The following is a 15,683-nucleotide window of genomic DNA, read 5'->3' as shown; positions in this document are numbered from 1 at the left end:
TGAGTGGTTATTTTTCAGTGAGGCTGGGACAGTTTGGCAACATTTGGAAAATCATGCCTTTTGAATAGGTAAGAGCACCTGAGCTTCCACAGAAGATTCAGCTGCTTGTATGCAGAGATTCAGAACTACAAACCTATATCCATCCATCCAGCAAAGGAGGCAAACATCACACTCTATCATACTGGCACTCAAGAATGCCTCTTTCTAGGGCCTTGCAGAATTCTAATCGAAGAGAGATATGGTGGATCTGCAGCCACCCAGTTATGAAAGGGTGCCACGAAACTTCTTGGAGATGTCCTAGAGGGAAGTAAAAGTAAAGGAGCCTAAGAAACATAAGAAACCATTATAGAATAAAGGCCACAAAATTTCTGCTCCCACAGAGATGATCAAATACAACTTGTCTGGCAGACAGCAGTGAGGTGTATATTGTATTATGCTATCTTTATGGAAAAAATCTCTTAGTGCATTAGGTGTACAAGAACAGATCTAAGTAATGGTTTGATTAAATGGAGAGGTATACAAGACCTGATCACTGATATTAATTTCTCCTAATAATGGTGAGTATACTGACAGTGTGTTAGTTTTCTAACTCTTCAGGGTGACTGAGCACCTGCAGCAGCTGCCTCTGGCCAGCTCTGTATACTCAGCATGACACCACATGGTATGGAATACTCTTTTGGCCAGCTTGGGGCAACTGCCCCAGCTGTGCAGCCTCCCAGCTCCTTGTGCCCCTCCAGCCTTCTTGCTGCCAGGGCATGAGGAGCTGAGAAGTCCTTGACTTGCTGTAAACACTATTTAACAACAACCAGAAATATCATGTAGTGGTATCAACATGATTCTCATATTAAATCCAAAACACAGCACCATACCAGCTACTAGGAAGAAAATTAACTCTATTCCAGCCAAAACCAGGACAGTTAGGAAGTGAATTTGTTATTCACCTCAGTATAGTAAGCATAGTGCTTAATACAACTAATACAGAGAGAAAAAATTAATAAGACACTTCAGAGGAATTAAAGGAAACGTTCAATAGTTGACTGACACAATTTTCTAGCTTGAAGCAATGTCATTATCTGGTGAAATAAAGAAAGAGAAAAGGAAAGAGAAAGTGAATATATAATTGAAACTGAATTTCTTACACTATTAAAAATATGTACAGAAAAATTAGAATCCACACTGCAGTTGATAGCAGTGTAATCATGAAGCTGCAGTCACAGTACTGCTCTCAAAACAGCTACTATCTCCTATTCTCAGGTAATTCTACCTTGCTAAGATACTTATTTTCAAAATGGCTATTTTCTAATGTATTTTCCAAGTGACAGAAGTCAAGCTGATCCTGAGATGATAATCTCCCTTAATGTTTCAGAAATTGTGATGGACCAAATCACAAGGACAGAGAAAAGTCCCCACATGAGTAATAACTTGAAAAAATAAAGATCAGAGAAGTTATCAAAAATGTAAGGTATTACATGCTCTTCATTTTAGAGAAAAAAAGTAACTTTCACACTTAGAATTATTCTGATCCTTTGCAATGCAGCTAAATATGAGTTCCCTACCAGACACATCTGAGTCATGTTCTAGTTTAACTAGAATCTGTAATTTGAGTTATGCAGTTATCAGCATTATCACTTTTACAAGCAAACACAGCAAGGAAATTGAGAAATTCAGATACATAATAACAATAATAGCAGCAAAAATAGCATTTTATCATTAACACATTTCAGAGTGAGAATTTTCAACCCACTGGACATAAGGAGCATCCAGACTCATATCTGAAATAGTGCATGGAAAAAATGGGGGCAAAGGAAAGAAAAAACAATTGGGTAGCGTTAAAGTTCTGGACAACATCTTGGCTCATTTACCATGCACATGACTCAGCATTACCATAATTGCTTCTTAAAAAAAAAATCATGCCTAGGTCTGTTTTGACTTTTCTCTAAACTGGAAAGAGTGTTTGTTGTAAGCATAATCTAATTGATGGTTATTAAATGATGAGACCATTCAGACAGATGTCTGATTCTCCATGGACATTTTTTCTCCAGGAGAAATAAGAAAAGCCTGCAGCCTTTGCTGTCTTTTCTGAATTTATGGTGGCAGAAATGTCCATCTGGATTAGTGTCATCTGCCCTTCTAGCAAAATATTGGTGCCTGTAAGGCTTTCAGTGATAAATTATCTATGTGAAGGGATGATTCCATGTTGACCTACTGATTGTTTTTTCTATTCAGATAATCTTAAATGAGGATTTTCTCCCAAAAGGCAATTATATTTAAGATCATCATCAAAACCATCCACTAAAAATATAGAAGTACTAAATATTACTATACTTCATACTCTACAGATTGTCTCTAGAAGTGGTAAAGTCTTCCAAAAAAAGCTAATCTAAAAGAAACTGACACAAGTATGTTATTATTGCAGCTGTGATACTTTGGCAGAATCACCAAAGCCATCTTGAGTCAGAGTTGCTGAAGAGGAATTCACTAAAGTGGAGCAGTTTGCAACTAGCAATGGATTTGTCCACTGCAGAAGTATATAAAAACTGAAATAACCCAGCAAATACAGTCAGCCTTCAGAAAAAAATAAAAAAGAAGAAAAGAAGAATAAGTTGTCAAATAACTTGCTCACTGATTCAACATCTGTTTTTAAACAGATGTTTAAAAAACATCTGTACAGACAAAATTCTTTTCCCATAAAGAAATGCTACCAACAGATCCACTGCAGTGGATACTGTCATGAACACTCGTGGAAGCCCCAAGCCCCCAAGTGCAGCCTGGTGATCCAGTGCACACTGAGGCTCTTGCACAGACCAGCTGTGTCCAGTGCATGTGCTATTTCTTACCCCATGCAAATGCAATAAAATGCATTCATTAATGTGGATAATATTTCATTAAAAGATGAAAGGGTCAGAGTGCATAACGTGGATGGTTGTGTGCTACTTTCCTTTTCCTAGCAGAGAAACATAAATTACTCTGAACAAGAAATAACAAATAAAATGCCTGTCCATTTCTGGTAATGCAGGAAAGACCATCAGCTGCTGTCTAGAAGTAATGTGAATATAAAACATAGGAGATTAGCACAAGCTCTTCCTGCTCTGTTTGACTAGTTGCTCTCCATTTCTACTAAGAGATAAAAGAACAAAGGATCTCATAACACAGGATTTTTGAAGGACTACAAGGAGAAAAAAAAGAAAAAAGAGAAACAAAATCTATTAATTACAGATTTTCATCAGCCCTGGATTAGAGGCCCCATCTTCTTTGAAGGTTCTATTTCACTGAAAGCAATAAGTACTAGTGCTACAAATAAGAAGAAAGAATGTAAAACTGGGTTAAATTGACAATTACCATTTTCCAAGTAATACTTCTAACTACAGAACAGCTAATGTTCTTTTAATAATTTATCTCTTCACAGATTGTCTTCCCATAAGTACCCAGTTAAACAGAAGTGAGTAAATTAACTTAAACTCTCTGCATCTCCTGTGAAAATGGCGTGCTTAAGAACTTGTGCATAGGAATACAAACCTGAAACACAAACCAATGTTTTGATTTTTAAACTTCCTACCCTCCAAAAATCACATTTCTGAACCTTTTTTCATGTATCAAAATATCTAAAAAGCCTTCAAGACTAAGACAAATAATGCAACCATGTGAGTTGGTTACACTAAGGAGACAACTTCAACAGCAGGCATTTACATTTGAAAACTTAGAATTTCCCTTTATGAAATAGTCTATAATAAATGAATAAATTGCTCAAGCTCACTATGTTAAACAGCAAACTGAAGAAGCCAGATATAATCTTATTTTATGTCTCCAGCAGCTGACACATCCTGTGGAATTCATGGTACATACTGAGAGTAAACAGAGATACTTTGTTTAGCTTTCAGACACATAAGCAAAGGAATACAAGTTCCAATATATTGCTTTGACTTTGTGTTGGTGTACCAGGACGCATAAATTGAAAGAAATAGGTTTTTCATTTAAATTGATTTACATTGCTGGCTGACTTTCATTCTTACATTGAAAGGAAATATAAATGTTATTTATGCCCACAAAAATGATACAGTAATGTGTTGAATTACTACAGGCATCAATCTTGTATACTTTCCGGTTTTGAGATTCAGATTACAAAAATAACAAATTCAATTTTTTTGAAATAAATCAAACCATACCTTCTGATATGATTGCTATCATTATTGCTTATAAATAGCTATTTATATCTAGCAAAATACAATCAATAGCCATGTACCTTCTTTATAAAAACAGTTTGGAACTTAAGATGAGACTCTTCAGAGGGAGGGAGGGAGGGAGGGAGGGAGGGAGGAAGGAAGGAAGGAAGGAAGGAAGGAAGGAAGGAAGGAAGGAAGGAAGGAAGGAAGGAATTTAACTAATGGCCTTTAACCTGCAGGCTGAAGGAAGTAAAGGAGCAGTGCATAAGGACAGTCTCAAGAAAGTGGACTGTGAATTTAATATTTGACAACTAAATCAGAGACTATCACTGTTATTAATTCTTTGTATAATTATTCATGATAAGCTTGAGAATGCTGGAGTCACAGAAGTCTTAAAATGGAAAATATTACTATGTGTAAACAATCAGCTACTACTCTTGGTAGTCATTCACCCCAAACTTGATAGAAAGCAGACAAGATCTTCAGTGTAACCACAGTATTATCCTTCCTCACAATCTGAACAGTCATTTATATATGAAAACACATTCAGTGGTCTAACCTAGCATCATTTCCCTTACCAGGCTGAAAAAATCCTTCACTTGAATGTGGCACAGTTCTGCAGAAAATGTACATTTTTACGTACATGCTTTATGTATTAAAGCCATCTGAAAATGCACCTTACCACTGCAGCTGGAACTTGAGGCATTTTTGCAGCTGGGGTTCCTGGACGTGGGTAGAATTGATTAATAAACAAGCTTGGAAACCTGTACAGTTCTACAAGTTTCATAGTTTCTTGAAAATCTTCATCTGTCTCTCCTGGAAATCCACAGATGATGTCTGTAGCAATTGTTATTCCAGGCACTCTGTAAAGGAAGTAGAAAGAAACACTAAACTGAGGACAAGTAGAAGTCTTGCTCCTTAAAAGCTAGTGTACATAGACATATAACCCTCAACTTTATCTTCAGAAATTGAGACCGACAAGGATCTTGGGTGAAAAAAAGATTTTAACCCCATTATTTGGTAATGAGAAATGCATCTGGTGCACAGCTGAGAGCACAGTAATAGAAGATACTGCAGCAAATACTGGATTAGGTTTGTGACAGAAGAGCGAAAACATCTGGATCAACTCTTCCTTCAATCAAAATTAGAGGTAATCAGCACATCTTGTTACTCCTTGAATTCTGATTGCTTAATCCATAAAATGCAAACCTTTTGAGACTCAGTCACTAGAAAATGTCAACTATTTAATGTTTTATAAGGCTGCTATCAAAGTAGAACAGGGTATCTGAAAGAGGGGCTGGCATGCCATATCACCTAGCAAATTTAACAAAATTGGCTCAGGAGCCAAAAATACATCTTTAGTCATAACTTAAAAATTAACTCAGTATTCTAAAACATCAGCCTATGCCTTGCTTTAAAAGGAAAACAAAATACTTAAGTTCACATGCACAGGCACTCAGTTCTCTTGTTATTTAAGGAAGGGCAACATTTCCTAACCATTCCCCTTGGACTGAATATGCAGATCCCTCACACACACCAGGTTAAGGCAGCACAGCTGACAGAGACAGCCCACAGGCACAGAAGGATGCACAGGAGAGGGTGAAGTTAGGGGGCTCCAGTTGAAATTGTGCCACTACCACCATCCTGGACATGGTGGGAACATGCCATGAACACTTTCCCCAGTAGACACTGGAGCAGCCATCAAGGCCTGCACCCAGACTGAGCTTTGTGTACAGTGGGAATAATGATAAGCATCCTCTGGAGAGAGGCAGAAACACATAGTGCTCAGTGCTCCCTCTTGACACAGATGAAACTGCTTCCACAATGCAGAGTTCACCCCACATCACCAGTAACAATGATAAACTGCAGAAAATATTGGAGTAAAGGAAGAATTCTATACAAATATTGGTGGTATCTAACTTGGAACTGGCCCTGTTTCAAGGAGGGGGAGTAGATGAGATGTCTTCCAGAGGTCCCTTCCAATCTAAATAATACTACAGCTCGTATATAGGCCACAGGCAAGGGAACAGAACAGCTGAAAGACATTGTTTTAGGGGTGAATGGCATAAAGACAACTGTCACAAGCAAAGTTCACACTTGAGGTTAAGAAGGGATATCCAAGACTGTCTCTAACCTAAAGAAATGGATGGAAGGTTTCCATTCCCCTCCTCCGGTTAAGGCAACGCAGAACTGTGAATGTCAGTCCAATCCAAATTACATTTATAAAACATTCAAACAGCCAAAGAAAACTATAATTTCTTATTAGGAACTACATCACCATAGGAGAAAAAAATGCTGTGACTATAGTGAGTGAAGAAACTTGATTCTGAATAACTGAAAGAAAAAATTCCTGAAAGAAAAGCTTCCTGAAACAATGAGTTGTACTGAAAAAGGAAAACCTGTTGGCAAAAGATGCCAAAAAAGGGAAGCAGAGAATATTGTTCTTATTAATTTTATTAGGTGCAATATTAGACCATAGCTTATATCTACCAGACCAGCCTTCAGACAAATTGTACATGGTAGTAAATATGTTTTGTGATTTTTTTCCCCCCAAACTTATTTTTTTTTCCTGCAAGTGTAGGCAATGAGCTTATATTAATGCCTTGCCCTCCTTTTAGCATGTGTCTGGACATATAGGTAGCAGCACAGGAATTTATCATCTATTATTAGAATCTTCTTTCACCTTTTCCTTATGAAAAATCCCCAGCAAAGAAACCAAATTCTATCAATTCCTTTTTGAATTCACAAATTCAGACTCCATCATCTGAGCTGAGTTAAAAGATGGCATTTGAACAACAAATTAAAACCGCTATAAAACTGAACATTTTCAAGCACCAGATCCAACAACCCTAAGTGGGAAGCACAGTCTGGATGTTGTGCAGAAGAGCAGAAATCCCCAGAGCTGATGGCTCAGCACCCTCAGTCACCGCTGCTTTCCCAAGACTGACAAACATCAAGACATGAACTGCTGCTTGATATCAAGTAACAATAGAATTCCTTATCTTTAAGGACTGAGTGAAGAGAGCAGCACCACACCTCGCAACATGATTTTGTTCATACCACAAATATCTTGTGTAGCAGTAGTAAGCTCATGGAAGAAAGTGCTTTCTTTTTATACATTACTTTATAAACCAATGCCACCTAACATCAGCTGCCATTTCTCAGAACATTCACTACATTTGAAAAAACCATCATAATGAAGTTATTTTATCCATTTTAATGACACTATTGGCAACAGTCAAAGCATTTATTACCAATGGTAGTAGTAATACCATCCTTTATAAAGGCCTGGTTGTTTCTATAGCAACATGAATTATAAGGTCCAATCAAGCTAGATACAATAAAATATGCTCTTTTTCTCCATAACACCAGTTGTCATTTAGTTAAAAGGAAATTACATATTTTAAAAATTCATAAACTCTACAAATGTCTGAACTCCATTTGCTGATAAGGTGTTAATTATCTTAGTAATTAGATTTCTTCCTGGATGGAATTATTACACACAAAGAAAAGCCTGGATACAAAAAGAGAATAAGGACCATGGTGTATTCAGCAGCAGCAATTAATTACAATTCAATCCAGTGTAACTGCCCAAAATATGACATTGCATAGTGAATTTTTATATCACTGCTGATTATATTGTTTAACAAGCAGTTTTAAAAGGGGAGAAAAGCATGAGATTTCACTCAAAGTCCAAAATGACAAAAATCAAGCTCTTAAAGACTTCTCAAAGCAGTGATGAACAAAAATATGTACAATTAGTTCCACATGTGAAACATAATTTCTTAATGAAAAAAGTGGGGAAAAAGATATCATTATGGAAGAATATAAAACACTACACACTTGAAAATTAAAGTGACCTTTTCTCTGACAGCCTGAAAGAAAGCAGCACAAAACTCTTTATTACTTTGATTCAGATGATGCTTAAAAATTGCTCCATCTATGAAATATGATCCCAAATCACATAAAAACAAGTTCTTGTGCATCAGCCAATATTATTATTGTTTTACATCAAATGCTGCTTATCTATTCTGAAGCAAACAAAGAAAACACTGCTGAACATCCCCTGTAACATTTATTACACGAACTCATTTACAGTTAGCCTAACTATTCAGTTTCTACAAATGGGTTTTAGGGTGTAGGATAGAAGCTCTACAATATGTTGACTCTCAGCTGATATGCTTTACAATAAAACTGTGGAATTTCAGAACAAGATGAATTAGAGGAATTATTAAAACCATGTATAAGATAAAACAGCCCTAATACTTATTTTCTTCCCTGTGTCCCTCTATATATATAAATCCCTTCCCTCTACTCAAGCAGACTGATGTTTTGCTATTCTGAACTAGACCAGCAATGCAAACCCCATCATCCTGGGCAATTCTGAATACCCAAAAAAGAAGGAAATACTTCATCTTACAGGGAAGACACATCTGTTTTAGTGTGATGATGTAAGGGCCAACACACCCATGAGCAAGTGCTGACAGCACAGGTATCCAAACCTCACAGAAAGGAAGAACAAGATGTGTTTGAAAGAATACAGAAGAAAAGCAACATTTTGCCCTCTGCCTAAAGAGGAACCAAGTCAGTCTCTAGGGTCAGAGAGAAAAATCAGACCCAAGGAATTCACTGATGCCTAGAAGTCAAGTCATGGACAAGTGACTTAGAAAGATGATAAAAGGGATAAAAGCTGACAAAAATAAAACAGTAAGACCACTCCCTCCCCCCCACCACCACTCCCACAGAGCAATACTTCTCAGAAAAGCAGCAGCAAAATTGTGAAAATGGCTAGGATTTACTTGTTACATGGACTATTTCATGTGGTTTTAGCTACAGAAAACATTTCCTTTAGCAACAACCATTACAAACCAAATCCACGTTCCGGGAAGAAATTATGTAAAGCAGCTAAAATTGTCACCTTCAGCTACTCACATGACCACTTGAAATTCTTTTGCATGATCACATATTCTTCCCACTTCCATTTCAGCAATTAACACTTAAATCCAGAAATTACTTAAAGCCACCAACTCGCTCTTAAGCAAGACCAGCTACCTCTACCCCTTACAGTTTAACAAAATACTGGATTATAGAATAAAAATAATGGATTAGAATAAGTAGCAATATGAATGAAAAGAAAACACTGTAGTCTTACAGAAGGGTATGAGAACACCCTGTGTAATCTATAGTAATTAAAATAAAACAAAAAGTGTGATGACATAGCAACTTCTTGATTCATCAATTAGAAATTTGCAATGAAAAAAAATGTTAGGAAAAAACCTTAATTTTTATGAAAATAAAACTAGTCTACTCTGAAATGTTATTTCAGCATCATACATTATTTTATATTTTAGAGTGCTTCTGCAGTACAAGCCTATTCAGAGAATGTGAAATGGGGTTAATGGATGAAATAATTTGAAGGTATCTGAGTTGGTATTTCAAGTATATTTACAGAGCCTAACAGGCATCTCAATGTGTCATTTTGTGTTGGAGCTGAAGGATGTGTTTGCATCTTCCCAGTGACCACACACAGTCTTCCAGAAGCCCTTTTCACCCCCTCTTTCTCTTTTCTCCATCAGGCCTAGTCTTGTGGGATTTCTGACTTCAACTTTAATGGCACACTGAGGAGTCACACCAACTGGAGCTAGCACAAGAGAAACAGACTGCTCAGCTGGAAGCACCGTCTAGGAACAACAGGAAACTTCACCCCGCTTCTCTCTTGGCTAGATGGAGATTAACCTGAGGATTAAGCCATGGAAAAATCCCCATACTCTGAGAAAGGAATTCAGCCTGTTTCTGTTCTGAAATCCCCCAGTGCCGCTCTCTCTCTCTCTCTCCATGGACTATGAATGCAGCACAGGACAATATACTCCTAAGTTGTGTCTGGAGTTGGGGGACTAAACCTGAACATAATTATGCATTTCTTCATCCTCTCCCATTTATGATTTACCCTAAATTACACAATGGATGAACAGGCATCTAATAAATGGATATCCACTGAAAATGTTTTTCTTAGTAATCTTTTCCACATGTGTTTAAAAGTAGTCCAGGATGTGTGAGTTCAGAACCTCTGTGTCAGAAAAACAAGTTCTTTTGAATCCTCATGTCAACTGCTGAACTGATTTACACATGGAGTAAAACTGGAAAGTACCTTGGTTTAATGACAATAGGTATGTCATAAACACTTCTGTGTAAAGTCTCTTAAATGATAACATACTGGGCCTTATGTCCAGATATAAACTATACTTTGGTAAGGCACCTTATTAAAATGCAGCTATATATATATCATGAACATTATTATTCAGGAGAATTTATGTAGGAATTATATAGGAAATTATCTTATTTCAAATGTCAATATGTTCTCTATTACTGTGTAAGACAATTCCAGTTTGTCTCACAAATCAGTTCTGCTTCACCTCAGTTTGGCTAAATTAAAGCAAAAAAGGTAACTAGGTTGATACTGCACATGAAGGTATTTAAGTTGCTTCCTTTATAAGCCAACACACTTTTTACTCAACTATTGAGACAACAAATACTATCAGATATTTAAGTAAATCTATTCTGTTTATGTGTGTAAAAAGCATAATTTTAATACTTTTTTTAAAACCTATTTTCACAGCTTGGATCATATCTGCCTGAAATTGATGCCCAAGACACAACAAACCAAAAAAAAAAATGTAATGCCATATTGTTTATATGCTTGCTTTGAATAAAAAACAATAAAACAGACAAATGAAAGCCAGACAGGACCACAGAGAAAACCTCAGCATATTTTTTCAGAGTATTCTTGCAAATTTCCCTGAAGGAAGGTATGTACACCTGGGAAAAGAGTTGGCAAGGCCACTAAATCCTACCAGTTAATTTGGAGGTGGTTCATAGTGAAACACTTCAAACTTCACAGGTAGCAGAAACTACACAGTAAGTCCAGCCTTACAGCTACAGAGTCAGGGGATGTATCCTGCTTTTTGCATTCCACACCTTACAGAGCACTCAAAGCCGCTCCCTTTGGTGATTCCATAGGGAACACCTTACACCTGAGCTTTGTGATCTGCAGCAGTGTCCAACAGATTTACAAGTGCAGCTTAATATGTTGGGCTTCAATTTGGGGTAGTTTGTGGTTTTGATGTAAGTCACCTTAAACAGGCTGTAGAATTGTATCTGTGATTAAGAAGCACAACCCAACAGCTCTCAGAGTTTAACTGAGAGCGAGAACAGGTATTTTTTAATGACTGCTCTTTTCCCAACCCGCCTCCTGCCCCCAGAAGAGTTCTTTCAGAAAATGGGGTGAATGACACCTGGAGGCAGCAAGCAGACCTGATTTCCACAACTCAGCTTTCAGATTTCCACAACTCAGAAGGTATAGGTGTGGAGGATTCTGTGCAAGTAGGCACTGGACTGTCCTCATTACCAGGGAATAGTGACCTAGATAAAAAGCATATCTCATAATTAGCATGGCTCACTGCCTGAGGATAAAAGAGTACACATGGTTTTACTCTCTTCAAACAATTATCATGAAGGTTGCCAGTGTTCCTACTAGATGCAGCCCAAATGGTTTAGGAGAAGCATTATAATACTTCCCATTATCAATTTTCCTTAAAAAAAATGAACCCCCAAAAACCCAAACCAAAAACCAAGCAGTTAAGGCTTGGACCAACTTAATTTAACTATAAGGTGTTCTACTCTCCACATAAACAATAAACATTTTATAGAACTTCATTAACTTCAGATCATTATTGTTTTATGATTAAAAAATGAGCGACTTAAGACAAAAAGCTCAACATCCTTAAACTTCATTTCCATTCAATCTCTAATAAATACCATCTGCTGTGTACTTTAGGGATATAATACCCGTCAAAAACTCAGCCGTATTATGAGAACCGGCACCAAGTTGATCTGAAATGCATATTTGAACAGATGTGTTTAAATTACATCTCTCTGTCTATCCACACACATAAATTCAGAATAAGCATGTGTTGATTTAAAATGCATAAAAAAGGGATTTGGAGATGCATCAAAAGTGAACAGCATCTCAATGGATCAAGGCTCGCATTACTAAAGGTCATCCCTAAAAATAAAGTTTGAATTTATTAAGGGTTGCACCAGGGAACTGTTCTTGGGAACTGACTTAATGTTTGCTGCTCTAAAGCAGCCATTGAAAATTACACTAATTTTCTATGACCCTTCACATTTTAACATTAGAGCTGTCAGGCATGGTCAGAAATAATAGGATCTCAGCCATGAGTAGCAGAGAATATGATATACTTTTTCTCAGTCTGACACAATGCTTATCACCAATACTAAATGTCTTGGGCTCTGAGGACCCATCCACATCTGTTTCAGTGACAGTCATTTAGCTCTTCACTCTGACACAGAAATCAGGCATATAAAACAAAATGATTAGCATGCCTTTTTGGCATGATGAAACTAAATTAAAAAATTGCAAGCAGGGCTCCATTAACAAATGCTAATTTAAAAAAAAATATTTCTGAACGTGTCTTTTCACCAGTCTATAATCTACAGTCCTGCAATGTTTCAGGGATCGTGAAGATAAGACATACTGGTCCAGAGGTCCATCTAAGCCAGTAATCTAGCCCTAGCAATGGGCATCAGAAGTAGCCCAGGGAAGCATTTCGTATGCTGAACCCCCCCAGAATCCCTTCGTCCTTCCAACTGGGTTTTATCAGAAAGATATTTCTGTAACCAACAGCTTCTGATGGATTTCTTTTCTATTAACTTGTTAACAAGTCTCTCCTTGAATCTAAACCCCTCCACAGCAAAACCATTTGAAACAAAAAAATATCCAGTGAGCCTTCCATGTGCTAATTCCATCTGACGTCCCCTAATTGTTATGCTGCAAGAGACCAGTAACAACTCTGTTCACCTTCTCAGTGCTCTTCATGATTTTACTGACCTCTGTTCTAGTCCCTCTCAATTAGCATTTTCCAGACTGAAGAGTCCTTAATTTCCTTTGTGTGAAGATCTGCCATACCTCTGATAATCTCTGTTAGTCTTTACAGTAACATTGCTCATTGTAACCGATCTTTTTTAAGAGGGGCACTGACAATGTATGTAACCATACAAGCATAGCAAGATAAAAATCTCTTAAAGTAGTTCTAGAATTTAGATAAATGTTCTGCTTTTAATAGTTTTCTTTCAGGTTTGGTTAATTTGTTTTCTAGTAAACAGGTACCAAAAAGTAATGGACCTTACACAAGGTAAGGGACAAAACAGAAATAAGTTTTAGAAAAATAAATAAACTAGAAGTGAAAACAAAAAGGTCAAGCATATTTCAAAGACAGGACAAAGTCAGCAATGTGGTGGTAAAGGGGAACTGAAGAAGTCAAAGGAGGAGTAGTAGTATGACAAGTTGCAAGACTTTAACAGAGAATGTAAGATTTTTGTCTGAAGCAAAACCAAGAACCAATGAAGATTTTAAAAAAATGAGGAAATAAAATTGCCAACAGGACAGATGTTTTATTCCAAAGTGTTGGTTCAAGATCATTTACATTAACAACTTTTGCAGCACAGGGAAAGAGCAGAGAATGGCAAGACATACATTAAAACAAAGATGATTTTGAAAAAAACATGCACAGTTTGAAAGAGTTCCCCTCAACAGCTGATAGATTTAAGAGAGACACAATTCTTTCACATCACAACCTATACAAACAAATTGACTGGATCTTTTTTCTGTCTTACGACTTTGTGAGAAATCATCACACAAAAAGTTCTCCAGTTGCAAACATCAACATGGAAAGGATCAACACCAAAGGAAAGAGCAGTTAAAAACATAGGCATGATGTGCATTAAATTTAATGTAACCCCCATTCCATTTTCAAAGTACCTAACGAAACAGAACTTTTCCCACACCAGCTGATCACCCAAAACACAGCAGCTTATTTGCTACACCCTTATCAACACAGTACTTGCAGAATGTGTTGTTATAATTAAACCTGAGAGTCACAGTTTTAACAGAGCAGCAGGCAGGTTGTGTGGGGCAAGGCTTTAGCAGTCATAAGCAGTTTTCCTGAATATTAGCTAGAGGCATTTAAATCACAGTTCATGTACTCTAAATAAACAATGATACAATTTTACACCAGACAGTTTTTGATGTACATTCCTATACATTCTTAAATGTGAATTTTTCAGAGCCAGCATCTCTCAAGTATCAAGTATCTGCTAGGTCAAAACCCTTTACTGTCACCTCTCTAAAACTTTCCTTTTTCCTCTTAGAAAGCAATGTATATACAGGAAAGGGGTTGCACAGGGAACTACTACTCCTATCATCAACACAAAAAGCAAATTTGAATAATGATAAAATATTTCTCGAAGTGTAGTATTTAGCTCAAAATTCCAATAACATCCTCCCTACTCCACAAAGATTGAAAGCTGCTATCATGTAACTTCAAAGTCTTTCATTTTTATTTCATGATCCATTGGCAAATGTGACTATATGGTCTTAACACTTCAGACCAAAGTGTGACACGATGATTGGGATGTACTCAGAACACACCGCCTATATAGCTTCAGAATTATATTTTCAGAGGTAAAACTCTCACACTCGCAAGCAATGCTATTTCCTTATGAAGCCAAAACCCATGAGCTTAACTTCAAAGAAATCCAGTGTGCTTTACTAATTAAAGTGTGATAAGATAAAGTTAATTATATTTCAATATAATCATACTTCAATCAGCATAATGCAATATAACTTGGATCACTGGGAAACAGAGAATTTACCTTGCAAGAATAAATTTAAAGAAATTATGAAGTAAATATTTCAAAGGGCATGTATAAAGAATTATTCATTAATTCATTAAAAAATATAATTGAAACAATATTCAGAAAGAACTGGGCATGACTGTTAAGGTAATGGGCATCACTGGAGTGATAGTACACAACAAACACCATCTGCAGATCACTGTCTCATCCCGTTCATGACATTCTCTGATAACAATCTGAATTTAAAGAAATCACACCAGAAATAATATCCATTTTTATGAGCAAGGACAATTCACTTGGCTAACTGGAAGGTAGCAGAATGGCTGTGAGAAGTATCTGTTTTGTTCTCAGGTATACCCAAACAGCAGGTGAGTTCAGAATACAAGAGATTATACAGGATTGGTCCATAAAAATAAAATATTATTTTATGTATCAGTTACTAAGACACAATTTAAAGCTAAATATTATGGCTTCTCTTCCAAGTGGAGAAATGGGCTTAGTCTGCTATGTTGCTTGAGGACACTAGGCAGAAAAAGCAAAATCACCAGGAAATCAGCTCTAAAACAGTTCCCAGTTCCCAGTTAACCTCTCAGTTACCAGTTCCTGAACGGTTTTCTAACAGTACCTAGTTAACCTCTCAGAAGAAGGGCCTCAACCAGCCAGGTTCTTACACACTTCATGTTTGTAATGTTTTGGCAGCAGCTTCCTTTGCCTAGAATTGCCCGTAATTTAAGAACGTTTCTTTGTAAAAGACAGAATCAGTTTAGAATATTGGGGTTAACTGAAGTAATTAATGCATGCATTCCTTCA

At 36.8% G+C, this 15,683-nt stretch overlaps 1 protein-coding gene across 1 annotated transcript in view; it reads right to left on the bottom strand.

The window, feature by feature from the left end:
* CDKAL1 (CDK5 regulatory subunit associated protein 1 like 1) overlaps positions 1–15,683 on the bottom strand; it is a 377,883-nt gene that overhangs the window by 99,211 nt on the left and 262,989 nt on the right. The window contains exon 12 of the mRNA XM_054284911.1: positions 4,843–5,023. Coding sequence (XP_054140886.1) covers positions 4,843–5,023 — 181 coding nt within the window. The remainder of the gene's footprint in view (positions 1–4,842; positions 5,024–15,683) is intronic.

The sequence above is a fragment of the Melozone crissalis genome, unplaced genomic scaffold, assembly GCF_028551555.1.
Source record: "Melozone crissalis strain CALT ecotype California unplaced genomic scaffold, PUWL_Pcris_2 ptg000042l_1, whole genome shotgun sequence".
Lineage (NCBI taxonomy): Eukaryota > Metazoa > Chordata > Aves > Passeriformes > Passerellidae > Melozone > Melozone crissalis.
Note: the sequence above shows the minus strand (reverse complement) of the source record. Positions and strands in the feature narration are given on the sequence as shown.